Consider the following 17,843-nt stretch of genomic DNA (forward strand, 5'->3'; position numbering starts at 1 on the left):
TTGAAATTCTGTTATAGGAAAGAAAGAAAAGAGAAAAAAAAGGAACCAAAAGTAAAGAAATCAAGGATAAAAAAGCAGCGATTACACCGTATCCCTGTACCAAAGTGGTGTTGTGATTGTTAACAACATGTCATGCTCCATTAGTGAAGTCCTGTACAATGGGACTGACCATCCCAATTGTTTTAAGTATTACGATGGCGGCCATCTTTGGGGATGTGGCCTGGATGTAATGTGCAGGGAGGGAGAAGGTGAGCTCAGCGAAAGGCAGTAGTCATAGTTGAGGTGAATATGATGATGTCGATGGTGAGGATCCATGGTTGATAATGGTAAAACAGGGGATGTCATGCAGCTCGGGGCCAGAGGTGAGGAGGGTTGGAAAGGCCCTCGGGGGGGAAGAATTCTCCGTCACGCCGTGGCCCCTGGCATGCCAGTGCCTTAGGTAGGACACAAGACTGCAGAGGGAAAACAACAGAAAGTAGTTACTATGGGATACGGTGTCACAGAGTTACTTTGAGTAGTGAATGAGTTTTTTTTTTACAAGAGCTCTGAACTACTGTCATCATTGATTTTCTTTAATTCAAGTCTGTAGCTTCATGTTTTACACTTTACTCCCCCTGTGGTTTATTTAAAGTGCTGATCTATAACAAGATATATTTGTATATTTATCTCAGTTTAGTTTCACATCTTTTTGTAGTAGTAGTAGTAGCTTTAGTAACATCAGGTTGGTGTCAGGACTTCTAAAGTCTCTCCTCTGATTGGAAATGTAGAGAGACCAAAATCTGCAGGTTGGATGGTGGGTCCAGGTGGGCGGGCCGCGATAACTTATTTGTTGTGACATCACAAAGTCACAAAAGTCCTGACGGCTGGTTTTAAGGCCCAGTTTCTAAACACAGGTTGTGTGCATGTGGACTGACTGAGGCTATGATATTTTCACAGTATTAAAATAGAATCAACCTGCTTTATAATCAGACTCAACATGGACTATATTTTAAAACTATACTTTAAAACTCCCCCTGCACTGTATAGGGTCAACTGCACTGTATACAAACTGAAACCTGGAAACTGAATCTTTGGATGTTGAACCACTGACATTTTCTTTGCCACATTGGAGAAGGACTAAAAAGGCATGTTGGTGTATTTACCTTTTAATATGTAGTCAGTTAGCAGTGTAGGAACCTTCTCACTGTCCTCCTTCATGGCATAAAGAACTAGATTGAAGAAAAACAAACGGTGTCAGCTCAGTAATAATGATTTGTCTCTGATACAAACATTTAAGACTGGACACTTACTATTTGTGAGCATCTGCAGGTCATCAACAGATGGAGGGGTGCTTTTCTTCTCATATGGAATAACTGTGTTTAGAAACTGAAAACAAAGTTGAAGATCAGAGAATTTAAGAAAGTGCTGGGATAGTTAGCATGTACTGTAATGCTCTGGTATCATTTTGAGTAATTATGCAATTGTTGGTAATGGGGCGATTCCACCAAAAGAGTGCCATTTCTGTCCCCAGCATATTAAATGTATAAAAACATGTAATAATATAATATAAATTGCATTTAATTAATAAACAAAGCACCATACACATGAATCACTGTAGAAATTAAAGATATATAATTTTTAATTACTATAAAAAGGCTTTCAAAGCACTGAAACATAGCCTTTGTTGCATGTCCCCAGAGCCAAACGCTATAGTTTACCGCAATGCATTATGAATAAAATCCTTCTAAAATCTCATTTTTTTTGCATATTAGTGTGACTTTATATTATATCTACATTTATATAACATTTTTTAAATTAAAACCTAATTATATTTTGGTTAAAATTCACATTTTAGTCCCGTCCCCAGGTTTTCACTCAGTGCTGTTACCCGAACACATTCTACACTCTAAAAGTTTTGGAACATTCCAGCAGTGACATGTTCTGCTGGAAGTGACATCATTTAGGTCTTTTGAAAGTCATGGGAAGACCAACATTAAATTCTGTAATTTATTTTTCCTGAAATTGAATGATATTGTAGCTATGTCAGGGTCCGTCACTCTTAAAACTCATTCATGTTACCTAAATTATCTCTAGACAGTGTTTGTTGATATCAAAAGTAAAATATTCAGTTAAATCCTAAGAATGTGCTCTGTGTGCTCAAGCTATTAGTATAGATGCTATTTGGCTAGATTTCACACAATTGCTGATTTTATGCTAAAAACTCATTGCTGTTACCCTCATTGCTGTTACTTTTTCTTCAAAAATGCAATGATAAAAGCAGCAATAAATTAAATAAAGTAGCCTGAGATTGACCAGTACTCATTTTGAATGAGTAAATGTGTATATTAAAAAATTCTATACTGAAATGGAATGAAAAATGAAGTTTAATTTTTAAGAGTTACAATGAGCAAATGGCACTCTTTTGGCGGAATGACCCAATGACAAAACAGAATTAAAGGACTTAAAGGGATAGTTCACCCAAAATTCAAATTTCACTCATTTTCCCCTGTAACTCCAAAAAGGCACGGAGGACTCTGAAACTTCTCCCAACCCTTAGTCGACATGAGGGTGAGTAGAAAATGAGTGAAATTTGAATTTTGGGTGAACTATCCCTTTAAAATTCAACATTTTGGGAAGATTTTGTGATATTGAGTTTATTAAAAAAAAATTGACACCACGAGGCTAGAGACAGAAGACTGCTAGCTTAGAGGTTACATGAATAAAAAGAGAGCTAAGAGGTGCTGGTGCTACAGTAGCTGTCGGCTAAGCTAAGCGAACTAGCATATTGCTTTACTGTCATCTTTGTTTTAGCAAGCAAATAAACATATTTCCCAAACAGGAAAAAGTAAAATATTTTATCTGATTGTTTACATTAACAGACTGGCTAATTACTAAATCTATATTAAGATGGTTTCCTCATGATGAAAACTATCAAAGTGCTCACACCAGACCCTTCACTTCTGTGCGTCTGCCTGTTATTCATATGAACAGAAACAGGCAGTGAGCATACTGCTTACGCTATCACCACAGATCCAATTACACACAGTAGGCTGATCATCCCTGTGTGTGACCTTAGCTGTGTGTTGGACTGAGGGAGTGGCTTAAACACAGACAGTGCAGCCGCAGGCATGTGGCCTGAGAAGGCCTGTGCATGAATGAACTCAGCACAGCTGGTCTCTGTCCCACCCGGAATAAGTTACATCACATCTATACCACATGAGGAGCATCCTCACTATGATCAATTATTACTACTGTCTACTAGCTCCTGCAGGCCTCCCTGTGTTACACTGTGATTATAAGGATAGTTCAACATTTTGGCAAATTGCCCCATTGCCATAATCCCTTCAGTCTTAGTAGCTCGTTACCGTTTAACTGTCAGTGCAAGCTATTTTTAGAACGGCAGAGCAGAGCCGTGTGCTGCTCAGAGCTACACTGTGGAGGCTCATGGAATTTCTTGGTTTGCCTCATCAAATACACAATCCAACAACTCAAAAACGCTCTTGTGGACAAGTTGTGACCTGCACATTCACCACACTATGAGATAATAACAGAATGTTATGAGACAGAGTTGTTTTTGAGGTAAATTCATGCAAAACCGCTGATGTGCGTTTCTGTCGGGAGCAGTTTTTTGGCAAGCAGTTTGCATTTGCCTCTAAAACAACTCCATCTTGTAACGTTCTGTTATTATCTCATAGCGTGGTGAATGTGCAGGTCACAACTTGCCCACGAGAGTGTTTTGGAGTTGTTGGATTGTGTATTTGATGAGTTTGAGGAGGGAAACCAAGAAATCCCATTAGCCTCCATAGCGTAGCTCTGAGCAGCTTGCGGCTCTGCTCCGCCGTTCTAAAAATAGCTTGCACCAACAATTAAGGGAACTTACTCCTAAAACTATAGGGATTATGGCAATGGACAATGGAAGTATGATCACCTAACACACATTCTGAGGTCTTTACATTGGCTCCCTGTAAATTTTAGAATTGATGGTGGTTGATGGGCTATATAAATCTTATGGAATATGAATTGTGGAAATTTAAAATGTTTTTGGTATCTTGTAAAACTTAGCTTTTCTCTCCATTGATTATATAGGATAGGGTACACCTATCTCAGGTGTGTTGCACTTGATCTGGTCTTTTTAGATGTGGAAACTGTTGTTTTTGGTATTGTCTATGCGCTGTCTACTGTCTATTTGTGTATCACTCTTGTATAGTAGTTTGTGGTCTGCATTTCTTGTCTGTTTGTTATATGTTACATGTTGGGACTGCAGATGGAAATTAGCTGTGAGCTAAATCTGGTGCAACCATCTTTTCATTTTCTGTAAATGATTAATGTCATTGCACAATGTCCCCTAAATAAACTAATAATAATAAAATAAAGCACCTTTATGTCAAAATATATTTGTCCACCTTTGACCTCACCTGTTTGTCATTCCCTGTGCCTCCAAATGTCTGTCTGATGCCCGTCTGCAGGATGTTGGACAATCCCTCCATGCTGAAACGCTGCACGTCATAATACACACACACAGACAGAGACAGACAGCATTACTAAATTAGCTCCTTGATTAAAATGAAGCAGTGGAATCTGATGATGAGTCATGTATTTCATTTAAATACAGCACTCACAAACCGTGCTCTGAGATACCATTAGTCTTCCTGTTTATATTGCGTCTGTATCATTGTGTCATCTGTACATCTACATTGTTTCAGCAGTGCAGCCTCAGGTACTCAGGACTAATCAACGCTGCTGCTGCTTAGATTTACATGGAAGGAAAATCCATTAGGTTGTTTTCTTTGTTACTGGACGGGAGCAGACTGGACTGGGCTCTTACTGTATGAAGACAATGGGTCACCTCCACTTTAGGATCTTTCCTGGAAGTTACTTTAGAGGCTAATGGACCAGATCCATTATACTAACAGTGGAGTGGAGGAGGAAGAGCTGCCAGGCCCTGCGGTTTCACCTTTCTCTAATTTACACAAGGATCAAACATGGACGTACATTTTCACAGCGAATGGAGACAGAAATACGCATTTTGGTTGTTTAAAGGGATAGTTCACCCAAAATTCAAATTTCACTCATTATCTACTCACCCTCATGTCAACTAAGAGCTGTGAGAATTTTCAGAGTCCTCCGTTCCTTCTCTGAGTTACAGGGGGGTCTGTGCAGCAGTATTTGTCCATATAATGGTTGTCAATGGATACCAACTTTCTTCGTCCAAAAAGACACACCAAAAAACATCCAAATACCTCCATAGTGCTCGTGTGTAATGTCCCTCTTGTATTGAAGCCCCGACATGAGAAATTGTTCTAAAAAAAATTAAATGAGTCTATATTTTAAGCTTGTTTGTAGCGGAAGCTCCCAGTGTCTCAGTTCACTGCGCTTCCTGTGTCAGTGCAAATCTTGCGTGATTTGCACTGACCGGCGGAACAATTTCTCATGTTGGGGCTTCAATACAAGAGGGACATTACAGACAAGCAGCATGGAGGTATTTGGATGTTTTTTGGTGTGTCTTTTTGGACGAAGAAAGTTGGTATCCATTGACAACCATTATGGACAAATACTGCTACGTGGACCCCCCCGGGGCACGGAGGACTCTGAAAATTCTCACAGCTCTTAGTCAACATGAGGGTGAGTAGATAATGAGTGAAATTTGAATTTTGGGTGAACTATCCCTTTAAGAGATGTCTGTCCCTCATGTGTCCTCACCTTGACAGGCATGGTCCCCGTCTTCTCGGTGCGTCCCAAGGAGCCTGTGTTCCCTGCGTTGAGAGGTAGCGTCCCTCCCCCCTGCAGACTCAGGGCCTTGTCCCGGCGTCGGCGTTTGCTGCTCTCCCTCTGCTCCCTCTGCCTGTTCTGCACCTCCATCAGGGCCGTGATGAAGGTGTTCTTCACCTCCTTCTCAAACTCCAGCTCATCGCGGCGGGCCAGCTGGCTGACCAGCTCCTCTGAGTATTCACGGATGGCAGATTCTACTCGCTGCAGCAGCTCGACCAGCGCCGAGCTGGGCATCAGGCTCAGGCCTGCGGGGCGGATTGGACAGGCAGAGACAGTTGGTCATTTAGTCTGAAGTATCAGTTTCATTCGAACAACTTCTGTCATCATTAAAAAATGAGAGAAGAGACTGAGAACAGTGCAGCCCACACATTTTACTACATCTATAGGGTGAGGGCATCTTATATGAAGGAGACACAGGTTTTATTTGCCCCTTACCCCTCTCTCTCTCTCTGACAGTCAAAAGCTCTGTCAGGCAAAATATAAATCTAGTATTAATTCAATACTACATAATATAAGTTACTACATTACAATGGGAAAACAAGTCAAATAGGACCTTGACATTTGCAAAGTTTAAATAACATATAACCATGTGGGTTACTAAATCAAAGCCTGGTGTATGTGTGTGTACTGTATGTGTATTAGGGATAGACCGATTATCAGATGTCCGATAATATCGGCTTATATTCTGCATTTTTACATAATAGGTATTAGCCAATTTTTTAAACCGATAACTGATAAAATATATGTATTTTATTTTATTTAAAAGCAGCCGTCTCTCTGCCTTAAGTCACCACTGAACCACGATTTGTGTTGGAGTTTGTGTCATTCTACAAAAATCAAAGGTCTTTTTATCACAGATTTTCACTGTGTACATAAAACTAACAAACAGTCAACTGTATTCAGTCTAATCAGAGGTGTGTTATTCCAACACCACAATTTAAATTTTTACTGAAAATAAATATTGGCTATCAGTTTCCTTGATTACTAATAATTGGTATCAGTATCAGTATTGGTATCGATATCAGCGCTGAAAAAAACCATATCGGTTGATCCCTAATGTGTATGTGTGTGTGTGTGTTTAAGTCTGACCATGCACTCATCATGAAAAAAAATTCAGTCTTACATAAGCGAGACAAAAGCAACAGTGTTTTGATAAGAATGTGACCATTCACGTCCCAGACCAGACAGTCGGGACGTCCCGTGCTGTGGTTTTACCTTCGTAGGAGCAGTTGTTGTTGGAGGCCTGTGACAGCTGTCTGATCTCCTCCAGCAGGGAGGGGCTGGTCCTGGTGGAGCAGTGGCTGCTCTCCTCCTCGTCCTCCTCCTCCGTTTCACCAGGATCTGGAGAGTTCTCCATCATCTCAACTATCTCCTCAATGACCTTGAAGAGAGACAGAGAGAGAGAGAGAGAGAGAGAGAGAGAGAGAGAGAGAGAGAGAGAGAGAGAGAGAGAGAGAGAGAGAGAGAGAGAGTTAGATGGATGGATGGATGGATGGACAGGAAAGTGATGAGGAGACAAGGGGAAGAACACATATCCATAAAAATCCATTTGTCAGTAGAATGTGTCCAGTAAACAAACGCTGCCTCTTTAAGTGGACATAGCACATTTAAATCCATTATTGATGTGGATACTGGCTCTGATGCCTCTACGAGCACAATGACATCACTGTCTGAAAATCAGTTAAAGGTTAAAGTTCAGAAATGATGGTGGCCATGGTTGACAGAAACAACAGTGTTGTATCTCTGGGGGTCAGTAGTGATGTTACTTTGAGATTACTCCTACAGTGTGTGCTACAGGACTTTGTCAGTGAACACAGATTTTTCATAGTTTATGTAGCTGAAATAGGAAAATAAACCCTAACAGGATGAATTCTGCGACCAGCTCACTCTATATTATCCCGCTTATTACAAAGCTTACAAGTGAAAAAAATAATTTTAGATATAATATTGATCAAAATACGAATTTTATTGGTTTATAAATTGCATCAAATTGCCTACGACATGTATAAGTTATTTATTAAGTTTATGTACACATCAGGTAAACCTCTGCCAACAATGATTCAGCGACAGGACTACAGATGGAAATTAGCGGCTCCGCTAAATCTGGTGCAGCCATCTTTTTATTGTTTTCAATAACTAATGCAACTGCACACTGTCCTTTTTAAATAAATAAATGAAATGATTGGTCGGTAAAGTTTCAATTTATAATTTATATTCAACAACTTTTATTGGTTCATAAATTAATAGGCCTACATCAGGTAAATCTCCACCCACAATGATTCATCAGTGGTAAAATAATCCATCTTTTTAAAATTATTATTCATAAGCGTAGCCGGTTGTCAGGGCGGATCAGAGCAGCTTCCCTAGCAACGATGTGTTATAGGCTACTTACCGTAAGCTATTATACAGAAATAACAGACCATAGAATTCAGCAATTGACCAATCAGAGTGCAGCACTCAATAGAGCCGTGTAAAAAAACGAAAAACAAAGACAACATGGAGCAGATGACAGCTTCCTGGCTTGTGATTGGGTCAGGTGGGAAGATCTCGCTGCCAGAGCTCCACCACCCAGTCCCTACTACACAGTCTCTGGCTGATCCAAATGACATCACCAGCACAAGATGGCAGCACCTTTTGTCCTCACAGTGGGAGTTTGGACAGTGGGAGTTGTCATATTTATCTACAGTCACCACCAGTCCACAGCCTGCCTGGGCTGCACTGTGTGAGTTGTGCCGTGTCTACCGAGATTAGAGCTTTTCTTTCGCTCTGTGATTGATAAAGCCTTAATCCTGCCTTTGTCTCTGGCCATCTTAATTAGCAGAGCTCCTAATTTGCTGAATTGCCCTTGAAATCTGCCTCTAGCTTGTGTTAAATACAGCAACTCTTCCAAGATGTGGACATTTGAGCATATTTCTACCTGTGGCATTCAGTGTTGTTGTTTTTTTTACTTGTCTTGGAAGCTCTGACCAATTCTACATTATTAACCCAAAACCTCACCCTAACCCTAACACTGACTGACACAAACTAAACAAAAACAGCAGATTTATATACTGCACAAATATCTAAAAGATTATGATGGGAAGTACAACAAAGAAAGTCGTTGTAAACAACAATGTCTCAGTGAACACACCTGATCAGCTGTGATGAGAGGCTCCTCATTCAGGCATTTGGCGTTGTCGTTCTTCTCATTCATCTCCTCCTCCTCTTTTTCATGGATCTGCAGAAACACAAGGATCAGACAACAAGGAAATGGTTTACTGACTAAAAGAGGCCGACCAGTCAAAGCTTCCTCTGCGTTGGAATAATAATCTAAAAATCAAGATTAGTGTGTGGGAAGAAAATATGAATATGAATGCATTTGGTACTCATTTGCAATATTTGACTCTCATGCAGGTGGTGTAACATGAACAGATCTGGCACCGGGTCTGCATGTCAGCTGCGTTCGTCCTGAAATATCACAACAACTCCTCTATTTGACAGACTGACAAGAAATTTGAAAGAATTAAAAATCGCTCATTGATATTTATCTGGCTATCATAAGGTCAAACATTCAGCTTGTAGGGTGATGTCCTCCCATCAACCTCAGCTTTACTGTGGTTTAGTGATAATGAGCAAATCTTAGAATACTCATTTTTTTCATTAAATGATCTGATTGACATTGTACTCGTACCTTGCTTTACAATGGCTAATTGGCATATTAGCATGGGTAGCATCTACTGTAGGTCAAAGCACCAGTATCATATATCACAGCTAGAGTCTTCAGCATGGCAGTGGATTCTTACAGAGCTTGTATCTACTGCTAGTCACCGATACAGAGTGATAGTAGCTATATTTTTGCTGAACGATCTACAGTACAGCTCACAAAAAGAAGATGTCTTCTGTTGGTCTGCCACGTTTTAAAATAAACAGTAAATAAATAATGGTCCAATGTGGCAGAAGAAACGTGCACTTAATCAGGGTTCCTATAGCTTAAGCCAAGTTAAATTTAAGACTTTTTTAAAGCCACTTGAAATTAAATTTAAGACCGACTTCACAATAAACACAAATGCAGAAAAAAAACAACGCATCAATTTCATAGGGTTAGGGACAATTTGACCCACTTCCAAGGTAAAGTGACTGCTACATGAACATTGGATTGTGTCTCTTTCCAGCTGTCCTTTCAAAATAAATGCATAAAAAGTCAGGAAAAAAAAAAAACACTGACTCGGGAGCTGGAGGCGGTGAGAAATTTAGCGTTGACGGCCGCCACTAACTTCTCTATGTCAGAATGTTACCAATTATTTTGAGATTTGAGACCAATTACAATCATAAAATCCCACTTACCAAGTGTTAACATTTTTAAGACCTTTGAAAATTGATTTAAGACATTTTAATGCCAATTAAGGCCTTGTTTTTAGATTAATGAATTCAATGCCTTTTAAGACTTTTTAAGGATCCGTAAGAACCCTGTTAATACAAAATAAAAAAAAACATACCATACCCAGAGAAACTGGTAGATATTTATATGTCATGTGTATGAGTCATGAATGTGAGCACTATGGTGTGCTCTCCTCTCACAACAACCTTCTCCCTCTGGACTGAATGTCTGCTCTGGCCTTGACCAGCCCAAACATGGACCAGGCTGCTAAGTGCCGGCTGCATGTGACAGCCAATTAAGGGAGCAGGAGGAAGAGGGGAGGATGAGGGGAGGATGAGGGAGGCCTCTGCTGAATAGCAGACCAGTCAAGGTTGGTCAAGCATGTCTTCAAGTGTCAGAGCGAGATTCAGCCTCCGACAGAATGAACCAGTGAGCTGCTCGGTTCGCCTGCTCAACATGAAACACAGTGACTCGTTGTTTTAACAGACTTGTAGAACCACCACTAAACTGGTGGGACAGACATTAGTAAACATTTATTCAACAAAGTGCAGCAGTGGAATAACAGATAAGCACTGAATAAACCCCACAACTGCAAAAAAGCCAAAAATATGGAAGAGGTGACAGAATTCCTGGCTCTGTGAGGTTGTTTTCAGGGCCAGAGTTGGCTTAAGTAGTTTTAATAAAACTATTATAACATTTCAGCATGAAAGTGGTAAATAAACATGACACTAGAGCCAGGAACCAGTGGTCCATGATTAATGCTTCACATTGAGCCCAGCTACACAAAATCACACTGCAGAAAATGCACAAGAAATAGAGTAGCAGAGACCAAAATAATAAGTACACACTATTAAGCTTTAATTAAGTATTAATAAATACTGAATTCTTCATTTATAACACATGAATACTCATTAGTATGTAATTTATAGATACAGTTAGTGCTTATCAATGATGAGTAAAACATTTTTTAACTGTGTCTATGAACTACATACTAATGAGTATTCATGTGGTATAAATGATGATATTCAATGCTTAACTAATGCTTAATAGTTTGTACTTATTATAAAGTGTCACCAAGAAGTGAGCTGGAACAAGAAATAAAAGCAACTAAGTTTCAATAATAGACACATTTTTAAATCCTAACATTATAAGAAAATGATTAAATTCAGTTTTTCCAAAATTAAACAGAAAGATTATTGATTGCTGATTGGTCTCTCTTTCACAAACCCTCTTTTTCTTCCCAGCTCTAAATCACATAGAAAGACGTAGATGACTTGTACCTCGTGGTCAGACATGTTGCCGTTGAGTCCCTCTGCGTCAGGGTCGTCCCAGGTGGAGATGTAGTTGTCAGTCAGAGCATCCCACACACTGTAAAAAAAAAATACAAGTAACTTAACAGACATAAATAAAAAACAACAACAAAAAAGCCACTATTTGGAGCTTTAAAGACAGTCCCGTTTTAAGTTGGTGTATCCACACATGATGTAATTAGACTGTTATATAACAGCATTAGACCAGAGTTTGGTGTGTTGTTTTATCCCCCTGCTTATAAAGGCGGTCTCTTCAGCCCCGTCTTCCTCAGCCTGCAACTCAGTCAATATTTCACTGTGACAAGTCAATGATGGTGGTCAATGTGCAGAGCTGGAGGCTGCAGAGGAACAATGCACAACAGGAAAAAAAAGCACAGCTTACTACTGGTTTAAAGGTATCCTTAGCTTCTCACATCATTGTGCCAGTGGTCTCTGCCTGCAGCCGGAGCAAGTGTCCGTCTGAGTGGGAATGACATAAAACTGGAAGAGAGGCGGCCTTTGTCTCACAGCTTTTGTGTTTTTTCCTCCTCCGGTCAGAGGTTGGCTCAGGCCGGCTGCCCTGCTCCCAGTGGCACTGCCCACACCCACTCACACAGTGGACACCATTGAGCCTGCAGCTTACCTCACCGGCCATGTCTGCGTGCCATGGATGCACAGAGCAGCACAACATTTCAATATGCTGCTTCCCTGTGGAAACTAAACAAACTAAGAAGAGCTTATATAAGAGAATCACAACTGTTCTAATACTGACAACAATCTGGGGACAACAGATGATTGTTTATCCACCATGAATAGTTTCATCTGTTATCTTTAAACTGCTCAACACTGAACACAAAAAAAAGAAGAAGCTGAGTTTGAGGATGAATATATTTAGCAGCATAAAACACCAATTTACATTAGTCAGGGATGTGTCAAAAAATGAAATTGTGTAAAACACACTACAGCTGATAAGACAAAATAGCTGTGAAAGGCCCTGCACACTGTGTGCTTTACTTATCCTGCAGCCTGTTATAGAGCTGCAGAGAGGTGCAGTTATGTTTGGATAGAGCTAGGCTAACAGTTTCCCCTTATTTCTAGTCTTTATGCTAAGCTAAGACACCTAACACCTTGTAACATCTTGTTTTCTGTTCTATTTTGATATATTGTCGTTTATTTGATATTGTTTCTCACTCTTGATACTATTGTGTGTTCATTCTGGCATTTTATCTTCTGGTTTTTTTTTTTTTTACTTTACTTGGTTCCTTTTTATATATACCGTAGTCAATGCTCAGTTCCCTAGTTTACGGGTTTGATTATAAAGACTTTTAACCATCTTATTCTCGTAATAAACTACTGCATTTTCATTTAGAATAGATAATATCTCTGTCCAGATAACAGTTTTGGCTCTGTAATAGAAATAATCTCTGTCTACACACCATACAAACACATGGATACATGACCATCCACACTGGACACTGGTGTGAATAGGAAGCAGACTGTCTCCACAGAAAATACTACAAGCAAATGGACCAACATAGACAGATGTAGATGTAGATTAGAAAAAAGTGAACAACACCTGCAAAGAGAACAAGGACAAAACACTTGTATTTCATTATCCTGGTTGTATTCACCACTGTAGTCAAGTCTGATAAGACTGAAATAGGGAGTGAACATCTACCGTCATGACTTCCAAAGGTCTCAGTTTTCTGCTCATCCAGATTTAGCACCTATACCTACTGGTGAGTTTTCAAATAAAAACATGGTCAGGAGTGTTTCCAAAAGTGTCCGTCTCTCATCTGAAGCATCAAACCATTGCATCATGTGAAGCTGAACCAAAACACCACAACAGCTCAAGCTGCCAGCATGACACAGGGGAACCAGTTTGGTCATCTGGCCAGCAGGAGCCGGGACTCCATGTTACAAAGCCGTCCCGCTGTGTTTGCTGGCCTGCAGCCACCGAGGAGAAATCACTCTGTTTAATATTTTAGTTCTCCATCAGCTTGTTGGACTCACTCATATCTGGGCTCCAATCAAGCAACTGCAGGGATTAGGCCAAAAAAAATGTGTGACAGACTGGTTTCTACTAAACAGCAGATTTAGCTTAGAGTCAGACTCTGTTAACGGAGATGATTCTTCTCATATTCCATAGGAAATCATCAGGTTATGAAGATTAGTAATATCTCACTTTATTCTTGCGTTATCTGAGTAGCAGTGACTCTGTATTTGAAACCACAGCATGGGGGGCTGATGCAGGAATTATTATGAGGGAGGAACAATGAGAAGACATTGTTGACATTGATGGACAGTGACAAAGAAGCCAGAGGAGACTGGACCAGTTGGTTTGGACTGGAATAACAAATCTATACTTGTCTCCTCACGTGTGCCATAATAACACATCAGCGGATGGCATTAGGTAGGTTTAACATGCAGATTAGTGTAGTGCTGTCAAATCCCATCCACGCACAAACCCCCTGCGTCACAGCGGGGAATGCAAACGTGTTTTGACCGGCTATTTAATATCATGTGCTTTCCTTCCTAAAAGCTCTCCTTCTCTTACACCTACAATGAGGCTATTTTTAACCTGATTCATATCCACTCAGCGTGAGGACGTCTGTGTTTCCGCCTCAGAGGAAAAAGGAGGAGGATCTGGCAGTCAGCTGGTGGAGAGGCAGAGACACAGCCGCCCAGGCAAAGCCAACTGAAGCATACAACTGCTGCACATTGAATAATTCAACACGCAGCCTGACTATTGAAGCTGGGGAGGGCGGCGTCACCCTGCTGATTGACTGCTTCTTTGGGATGTTGCGATTGTGGAAAGATTTTGGCTTCTGGTTTTGTATGTGTGTGTGTGTGTGTGTGTGTGTGTGTGGGTGTGTGTGTTGCCCCTGTTTGGATCCTGTCTTGGCTGCGAGTGTGTATCTTGTTGTAAATGGCCAGGGTAGCAGCATGTTGACTGTGTTGGTGTGTAATTAACATAAAGAGCTGGAGGAACAGGCTCTGTTTTGTATATGCTTGAGAGCCTGGCTGTAATTAATCACTATGCCTTAATATTTGTTTTCCTTCCTTACTATTATTCTGATGGCCCTGCAGGATGCACTACCAACCTCCAGCCTTAATGTGACATTATGCAAGAGTTCAAACAGTCAAATGTAAATGTATTAGTTCTGTTTGTTATCTGTGTGTGAGTGAAATTGAAAAATATTAATATTTTCTTCTTTTTTCTTTGTCTCTCCTATCTATTTATCTATTTACTCATTTACATTGCCTCTCTTTTTTTTATTATTACTAGAATCTGATATTGCCTTTAAAATCAAATCCAAGCACTGATAAACATCATACCTTATTAATAATAGTTTCACACTTGGATTGAACAGCTTTCTCCTTTCTGTAAAGCATAATGCAAACTCAGAATTCCCACTGCAGCCACTGATAACTAACATATCGAGGAGACGTAGGACTGATCTTAAGTAATTAGTGTAGCAAAAAGCATGTGTTAGCAAAATATCAGCAATGCAGCAACATGATCCACTGGAAGGTCCTACCAGTCAAAAAGGCCAATGTGTAGCCTACACAGTGAGCAAGGCTTCAGTTTCAACTGGAGGTGTAAGTGTTGGGACAACTAAGTGTAGGAAGTGTTATTTATTCTGACATTCATTTTCATGATGGACAGATACAGTATATCATTCATTCACTACACTACAGCTGGTGGTGTTGGATCAATACTCAGTTAAAGAATCAGAAGGACAAAATGATGTAGCAACATTTCTGCTGTTTACCTCCTCTCCTCCTCAGAGTAATGATGGCCTCACATGACTGACTTCAACTCATCCTCTACTGAACATGTCAGAGTTTAGACCTGTGAGGCCTCCTGATGGTCTGGGGACATCCCATGGTACATCTACCAGGATGATGCTGATGATACAAGTGGCCAAACCAAGCTGTAGATTTAAGACTACGGCCCTGTTCGTTCTCAAACATGGCACAATTTGTTCTCTCTGTTTCTCCCTCCAGCAAAAACACTGTACTAACACAGACACGGACCAAAGAGTAATAACCACTCACTCACACACACATCTGTGCATGTGCACAAATCAGAAAACCTGCTGTGTCATTCCAGCCAAACACATGTTGTTTCAGCGCTGGAAGTGATAAGAGAGATATAATCATAGTTTTGGTTCTTCCTGTTGTTGTCTGTCTGTCATCTGTGATGTAATTTGTATTGCATTTATTTCTTGTTTCTGGTCTAGGTCTAAAAAGACATAAAGAAAAATACTGATGCTGCATGTCCTTTTGCTTATTGAAGGATGAATACAAGCAAAAAGCAAAAGACAACTGAGCCTCATTTAAAGGAGACATACTATGCCCCCTTTCCACAAATTAAAATAGTTCCCAGGTGTCTTAAAGACATGTCTGTGACACGCTTCAGTCAAAATATCCAAAGGATCAAACATCACAGCTTTTTTCATCCTCATGAAACAGCCCTGTTCAGAATGGCTGGTTTTGGTGTCTGTCCCTTTAAATGTGGGTGGGATTATGCAATTTCAAAAACTAGTTACATCACTGGAAGACAACTGAGGGAACAGCTCGTAAAACCACATGGATTTCAACCTGGGGAGCCTGAAAATTACAGAATTTTTTTGTGAATTCTTACATTCTGGGGACCAGAAGGCAAGAGAAATAAGTTAACGAGTCTTCAAATAGTGATATTTCCATAATATGTCCCCTTTAACAGTTACACAGTATCAACAGTGGTCACTCACTCTTCATCCTGCAGCCGCTCCTCATCCTCCTGGTTGTGTGACTGGTTGCGTATGGGGGCCAGGACCTCCGTCTTGGTGTTGTAATTGTGGAAGCAGACGTTGAGCTTCTCATCAAACTCGTTGACCAGGTCCTCCATCGACTTGAAGCTCATCATCTCAGAGAAGTTCTCCAGCTCGGAGAAGTCCTCCCGGCTGATGGGAGCCAGTGGGATGGTGGTGGTGGTGGTGGTGGTCGTGGAGTAGGAGGAGTGATCCAGAGCTGGATAGTCCAGCTCATCCATCCGACATGGCCGGAGATCCTCAAACTCCTCATCCAAACAGACCAGAGGGGCTTCCATGGTGTCCCCTCGTCAGGTTGAAGTCTGAGCCCTGAACACAACACAACACAGAGGCGGAGAAGAGTTGAAAGTTTTTGCTAAATCAGCGAAGCCTGTAAAACTGACGGTTTCACTTTCTCCTCAGGCCCACTGCCGCAGTGAATATGTTTAAGAACAAAGACCAGATCAGCACAAACGTCTCTCATGATTTTTCTTTTTTTTTCAAATCTGTCCCCATCTGCTGGATTTACCAACATCCCAGAAGGGTTTATCCGGCGCCTCCTAAATCATGCCTGCTTTACCTCAGGTGGAGTGGCACCACGCTGTCTAGACAAAGAGGAGATGGAGGTAGATGTGCCAGAAGGGGACCAGGTCCCAGGGGAGGACCCAACCAGTTGGCTTTACTGGTAAACCGCAGTTAATTAAGTAGCCTCTACTGGGAATGAAGTGATGAGGTTGGAGGATTCTGGGGCATGAAATCAGAGGAAGATTTGTCAAAGTATGGCATGTTTTACAGAGGGTAGGGGTTTCTTCTGGGGTTTATATGTTACGTGTGTAAAGATGTATTTAACAACTTTAACAAATGGTGTCATAAATTGTGTCAGATAATTATACTGCTGCTCTGAGACCAGTGAGATAGACTCATGCTTCAATGTCAATCCAAGCCTTTCTATCAGTTTTTACACAAGGACCCACTTTACAGCGTAAAATCATGGCCTCCTCACCAGTTCTGGGCTTCACACACACACACACACTTGAATTACTTCAAACTATTTGGATTAAATATAGCATCTTCCTTCAGGAGGTCACGGGAGTTCCATGGTTTAATTTGCTGCTCTTTTATTTTCATTTTATTATGATGTCCCTTGTGTATTTGGTTTAGCTTGTCACACAGGCAGCTGACACACCACTGAGGGAGATATAATCAAATCAAACTGCTCATGAGAGGAGGTAAATATGTTGTTGAGACTGAGAAAAACAGACAACAGTTCAACTTATTAACTGGAAGAAAAGCTTTGTCATTTACAGCCTACAATATGTTTGATTTACTAGGTTCTTCTTCCTAGAATTAATATCTTCAGTGTGTGTCTATAGCACCACAGAACAAACTTCACATGAAATATCTACCCAGCACAGTGAGTACTATGATACATTTCAAATTGGGGTTGAGCTCTTACAAACAATTAACATCAGTCAAGTGCAGCCAAGTTTAGAAAAAACATTAAACTTCCTCCCAGGAACACTGATGATTAGATGTATTCAGAGTTTATTCTACTGCTCTGAGCAGCTTGTAGAGTTATATACTTGTGCATATTGTTATCAGGATAGTTATAATCCTGAGGTCCACAAGACAAACAAACAAAAAAAATAT

General features: G+C 40.5%; 2 protein-coding genes across 2 annotated transcripts; both read right to left on the minus strand.

Moving 5' to 3' along the window:
- Positions 1-435: 435 nt before the first annotated feature.
- On the minus strand, positions 436-11,874 carry LOC310996564 (fasciculation and elongation protein zeta-1-like; the record flags this gene model as incomplete). The annotated part of the gene is made up of 9 exons (XM_083985986.1): positions 11,798-11,874; positions 11,386-11,473; positions 8,879-8,965; positions 6,964-7,129; positions 5,680-5,993; positions 4,395-4,475; positions 1,290-1,365; positions 1,143-1,208; positions 436-452 (listed from the first exon to the last, which is right to left on the minus strand). Exons 2-9 carry the CDS (start codon positions 11,398-11,400, stop codon positions 436-438), a joined length of 822 nt encoding a protein of 273 aa, XP_083842112.1. The 5' UTR covers positions 11,401-11,473; positions 11,798-11,874.
- A 4,276-nt stretch (positions 11,875-16,150) lies between these two features.
- On the minus strand, positions 16,151-16,492 carry LOC310997660 (fasciculation and elongation protein zeta-1-like; the record flags this gene model as incomplete). The annotated part of the gene is made up of 1 exon (XM_083987441.1): positions 16,151-16,492. One exon carries the CDS (start codon positions 16,490-16,492, stop codon positions 16,151-16,153), a length of 342 nt encoding a protein of 113 aa, XP_083843567.1.
- Positions 16,493-17,843: the final 1,351 nt, after the last annotated feature.

Source organism: Trachurus trachurus (assembly GCF_905171665.1).
Source record: "Trachurus trachurus genome assembly, chromosome: 14".
Taxonomy (NCBI): domain Eukaryota; kingdom Metazoa; phylum Chordata; class Actinopteri; order Carangiformes; family Carangidae; genus Trachurus; species Trachurus trachurus.